We start from the raw sequence: 6,000 nt of genomic DNA on the forward strand, positions 1-6,000 counted from the left end.
TCTCTGGTTGCTTGGATATACACATCCTTTTTCTATAGTTTCCTGGGAAGGATTCCAGCACAGCGTTGGTCTACGTCTCTTGTGTGCAAACATGGCGCCTTGGTTCATTCATAATCAGAGTTTTTGCATTTGAGAGAGAATACTCAGAGTTATTGACTATTAGGGTAGAACTACATTATTACAAATGAAAGATCTAATTCCATCCACTCAGCAGGAAATGTTCACATTTTCTGGAATAAAGGGACACAGGAGGTGATTTTTAGGTCAATAGTTAATTAATGTCTGAAACAAGTCTGCGGCATTAGAATGCTGCTAAGAATTCCTTAACATTGAGTTGACATGTCATTTTCATTTCAAATTACCCCAAAATGTACTCTTGGTCCTTCGTTCGTCCGTGTTACACTTGGAACCCATAGAAAGGATATCATTTTGCATTGTAGTTTGAATGGAGGACTAGTGGATTAACCCCTAACACATGACTGTTCAAAGTGGTTCTGTAATGTGGGCCATGTTTAAGGGCATAGGGAGGGAATCTGATCCTCTCCTTGGATTTCATTATCTGTGGTGGTTCTCAGGGATGTGACCTGGGCGACGTCATGTAAAAGTCACCAAGTCTCAGAACATTTAATGTGTTTCTTGGCTCAGGAGAACTATATCAACCTCCCGGACCTGCTCTTCTCCTGCAAGTACAAAGTCACCGTTCACATGCTCAAGTCCAAGAGGCGTGCCAAGGATGAGAGCACCACTTTTCTCACCCCGTCCTGCGCCACCATCAGGAACAAGAGCCACAAACACATCCCCTGTCCTGGGGAGGGAGGTGAGTCAGCTGCCCAGTACAACCAGTTCATGTTATGCTGATACTCTGATTCTCATTTAACATGATGTCTGACTACAAGGCTCTCCACATGCTAGTTGAAAGAGGCATCCTCTCATATTATGAAAATTTACTGTGACTAATTTCTTACCACACCATATCATTTATATTAAGCCAAGAACACATGTCCACCAGACCAGTATTTTTCAACATCTTTATTCCCATCTCTCTCTGCAGCCCCTGTTCCCAAAGTGTTGGCTAAGCCAGAGAATCTGACGGCGTCCTTCTCCATCCACGAGGGAAACATCACAGGCAACTTCTTGTGGCGGGTGTCACGGGTCCTGGCCCATCAACGAATCACAGGCTTTCAGGTCACCTGGGCAGAGGTCACCAAAGAGAGCCGACAAAACAGCCTGCCCAACAGCATCATCTCCCAGTCCCAGATCCTGCCTCCAGTAAGTCTGTTTCATTCTCTTTTCAAGTAAATCTATTGTTCCTGTGACAGAACTTCTTATTTGGAAAGTTACATGCAGTCCCTTCAGAGTAGGTTATACCAGGACATATATTAGCAAGGAAGGGAAATGTATATGTTCTTGAGGAAAATTATATAGATTTTTTCCCGAGCTAAAGAATAAGCTCCATCTTCAGCATTTCATTATACAACGCCTGCCAGGAGTGGAGGTATTTTAAGGATACAACTGTGTTGCTCTCTTTACATTAATAACCAGATAAGCATTGGTGAGCAGAGAAACCGAGAGAGATCTGAGGGAGGGGCGTGTCCTGCTAGAAGTTCTCATCCTCCTGTGTGTCATCTACCTTCCCTGCTTCCTCTTTCATCCGGTTTTACATAATCTATCAACAACACGTTCTGTCTGTCTTCTCCGCCCAGCGAGCTGCTTGTAGCTCTGAAAATAAAAACACCCATAACTACACTCAGTTTGTCAGGAAGGGAAAGTGAGAAAACAGGATGCATCTTTGTTTACCCGAATTGAGAGCAGAGGGTGTATGGGGTATAGCCCATGTTACCCAACAGCTAATTCAACATGTTAACATCAGAAGGGACTAAAACTCTAGACTTCTGTGTGGGGAACAAAACGGTTTACTACCTTAAATTCCAAACAAAGTGAACATTGAACAGTCTGTATGTGAGAAAGGTATTCAGACAGTCTTGGAGGACAAATTGAAGTTGATACAACATGGCTGTTAAAATCCTTTACAACTGGAGAAAAAAAAACATCTTTAGTGTGGGTTCTTAAGAAAAATAAGCAATTTTCTATCAGTTTCAATTTGTCCTTGGAAGTGGCTTAATACCTCTCATGCTGAGTGTCATGTGAAAGATTGTTTTTTACAGTGGCACCAACGATGGTTAATTGTCTTCTCTTGTGCTGTTAACCCTTTCAGGACCATAATCTGCTGGTGGTGTCTAACCTGCGACCAGCCACATACTACAGACTGGAGGTCCAGGTGATAATGTCAGGAGGGGAGGGTCCTGCCTCTGTCAAGACCTTCCAGACCCCCAGTGTGTTACCAGTCCTGCAACACCGTAAGTACCAGCTCACTGACCACTGATCACAACTGTTACTCTCCTCTAGTCAACTACCGGGCTGTGTGCAGGTGGTCTTAAACAGAGATGACGTAGCTCATTGGAGCTGACTCTTCAGTGACATCTTTTGAGGTCATCTGATGAGCATGTTTCTTACATGATCACATAATCCTTTTGATCATTATTCTGAACTTTCATTAGGAACTGATATTGTCATGTTTTTTTTGGTGTGTTGTAGGACCCAGACTCAGGCAGCACCATCCACACCAGAAGCTCTCAGCAGAAAGACATTGAAACCCCTTGGCCCATCAGACCCAGTTTGGCCGGAATCTGTCTCACAGCACCTTCACCCAGGGAGGGAATTCGGTGTGGAACCACACAGCAGACCATGAACTCTGACCCCAACCCATGTGATATGGGTTCACATTCAGGCTGCACAGAATATGCTTTCCCCTCACAGCCCTTTCTGATTCAACCCACTGACTGGGCTCTCTGTACCATACAGTCAGATACATACTCTTATGTAGGACTTTTCTTTAGGACAGGTTGATTCATTCTCCCTTTATTTCACTGAAGGCTTTGTGGGACAGAGACTAAGATGGTTAAGGAGTTCTCAAACTGTTTTCATCCAATAGAACCAGTTACAAAGCAGCAGCATATTATCAATTCCAATTGAATTTCATTAGATAAAATAACTCAAAGGTTGTTAGATTAAAAAAACATTGTTTTTACCATGATATGCAAGCATTTTGTTTGAATATCTTAGTAACTTAAAAGGGTTGGGAGGTTTAAATAAATATTATAAAAAATATTATCCGTATTATTTTCCAATACCGTCAATACCATTTTTTTTTTTTTAAATACATTTGAATATGAGTACTTTTTAAATTAATACCTGCATTCAACTTGTGCACTAGGTAATAGATACAGCAGATCGTGTTTATAATTTCACCTGTTAGATGATGTTTCATTATGAAGCTTAAGGTACTAGTTTCTCAAAACAGCTTGTTTGAGCCAGTCACGTGTGTTTGTTTACAGAGAAGCACAACGAGCAAAATGGGAGCTTCGTGAGGTACGTCACTCCTGCAGCGCAACTTAAGTGAGGTGATCAAGTTACACTTGTATGAAATTCTGTAGTAATATTTGCCAGCTAAATATCTTATAACTTTTAAGTTAACTATCTGAGATATTTCCAGTTTGGTTTTGCTAATTTGTTCATTTGAGCTAAGTGGCTAACGTTAGCTTGCTAGATCAAGCTTCTTGGTAACCGCAGCAGAGACAATCCCCACCTGGATTAGGATCCCTGCTGTCTAATATTTGTTTTATGCGTTTTGCGTTACTTTCATAACGTTATGCGCTAGGTTGTCTGTTTTAGTAGTAAATGTTCACATGCGCTCGTTAGCATTTACCTAACATCCGATATGAGGATTTCTTAGTACTTGTTAACATTTTGGTAAGCTACATGTGTTGGGCTTAAAAAAAAAAAAAAAAGAAGCAATTTGTTAAAAATAGCGGCCATTTTGTGCACTACCGGTTATACCGCAAAACCCGGGATGGCACAAGCACGGTATGGAAGTCTGGATACCACCCAACCCTAGTAACTACATTGAAGACACTTGAATAACAGTTCGGAAAATGCCATACAATTGTAAAACACAATCATGTATTCATTGAGAAAGGAGTGTTGAAATTCACCTATTTATTTTGTTTTACCAAGTAAGTAAAACAATGTCCCTTAGGCACAATGGAACTAAAACCAGTGTAGTTTAACCCAGAATACTTCCCATAGTATGTTGCATGTAGAAGTGCATTCAGTGCTTGACTTGGGCAGGTAGCGGCACCTCAAATGTTCTACTGCTTGAGCTCCTGTTCTTCTTATAGAATCAAAAGTATTGTGGAGCTCCTGCACCTAAATACAGACAGTATCAGCACCCAAAATGAGTACTGCCACCTATTTCCATCCAAGTCAAGCACTGAGTACATTTGATTTTAAAATGTAAATGAATTACTAGCTTCAACTTGAATGCTTGTAAAGGTTTTGCATGTCAAACATGAGTGTTGTGTAGGCATAAATACATCTGTGTTACCTCTAATATGTTAGCAATATTTCATTAACAGAGAATTATATGGGGAATAATATGTCATGCTTATTAATGAAATTATAACTGTGGAAATGATGGAATTGTATGTTATTGGCTGTAGAAATATGTGTTGTGGAACAGTCAGTGAATGTCTATTTATTTATGTCTGTGTGTGTGTGTGTTTTTAGTCGAGTTTTTGATCCGGCAAAACATCTTGTAAAGACATTTTGTAAAAATGGAATTGTAAATATAGTCTCATGTTACATGTTATTTTTCCATGGTAGAAACTGTAGAAATTGTTAAGTAATAAAATAATCCTTAACCTATTCCTTATGCTTTTCCTGCTTATTTGAAATTACTATGAGAAATGAGTCAATATGAAATGGAGTATATTCTCTAAACATTAGACTATTTGGCAGATGCTGGTGCTTATGTTGGCTGTGTATTCCATAATGCCAGACTCCAACGCAGCATATTCACTGATCTACCCAGGAGCTTGAGACATGCACTCAAACAGTCCAAATAAACAGATCATTCAGAGCTTACCAGCAAGCCATGCCCGGAGTTTGATGGCCTGGACATAATACTCTCCTTTAGACGACAGTATTGTGCCCTGCCAGTTAATTCAAGTGTACTGTTAGTATTTGAACAGCTTTAAATCCATATTTTCTCAATCCCTTCACCTTTCCAATATGCTGTGGAATGTTAACATTATTGCGAGTAAATAAAGGCTGGTGTGTGAGAACACCGTACATGAAAGCGATCAAAATGAGGATGGTATGCCAGAGGTTTGAGGTGTTTTCCTTTCAGTTTTTATATTGATCATACCTCAGATGCTATTGCTACTTAGGGATCCTCCCCTTTTTAAAAAAACATTTCACCTAAAATGACATACCCAAATGCAAATTCTTAACAAATCAGATTTTATTAGTCACATGCGCCGAATACAACAGGTATTGTAGACCTTACAGTGTAATGCTTACTTACGAGCCCCTAACCAACAATGCAGTTTCAAAAAATACATAAGAATAAGTGATTAAAGTAACAAGTAATTAAAGAGCAGCAGTGAAAGAACAATAGCGAGACTATATTCTGGTTGGTGTACCGATGCAGATTAAATGTGTGGGGGCGCCGGTTATTTGAAGTTGTATGTGCAGTTGAAGTCAAAAGGTTAGAGTCATTAAAACTCGTTTTTCAACCACTCCAGAAATGTCTTGTTATCAAACTATAGTTTTGGCAAGTCGGTTAGGACATCTACTTTGTGCATGACACAAGTCATTTTTCCAACAATTGTTTACAGACAGATTGTTTCACTTATAATTCACTGTATCACAATTCCAGTGGGTCAGAAGTTAGCATACACTACATTGACTGTGCCTTGCAGGTGTACCTGTGGATGTATTTCAAGGCCTACCTTCAAACTCGGTGCCTCTTTGCTTGACATCATGGGAAAATCAAAAGAAATCAGCCAAGACCTCAGAAAAAAAATGTAGACCTCCACAAGTCTGGTTCATCCTTGGGAGCAATTTCCAAACGCCTGAAGGCAACACGTTCATCTGCAC

At 40.0% G+C, this 6,000-nt stretch overlaps 1 protein-coding gene across 1 annotated transcript in view; it reads left to right on the forward strand.

Moving 5' to 3' along the window:
* LOC110520433 (anosmin-1) overlaps positions 1-4,764 on the forward strand; it is a 67,354-nt gene extending 62,590 nt beyond the window's left edge. The window contains exons 11-14 of the mRNA XM_021597749.2: positions 646-817; positions 1,052-1,269; positions 2,216-2,357; positions 2,596-4,764. Coding sequence (XP_021453424.2) covers positions 646-817; positions 1,052-1,269; positions 2,216-2,357; positions 2,596-2,651 — 588 coding nt within the window. The 3' untranslated portion in view covers positions 2,652-4,764. The remainder of the gene's footprint in view (positions 1-645; positions 818-1,051; positions 1,270-2,215; positions 2,358-2,595) is intronic.
* The last annotated feature ends 1,236 nt before the right edge of the window (positions 4,765-6,000 follow it).

Source organism: Oncorhynchus mykiss, chromosome 3 (assembly GCF_013265735.2).
Source record: "Oncorhynchus mykiss isolate Arlee chromosome 3, USDA_OmykA_1.1, whole genome shotgun sequence".
Classification (NCBI taxonomy): domain Eukaryota; kingdom Metazoa; phylum Chordata; class Actinopteri; order Salmoniformes; family Salmonidae; genus Oncorhynchus; species Oncorhynchus mykiss.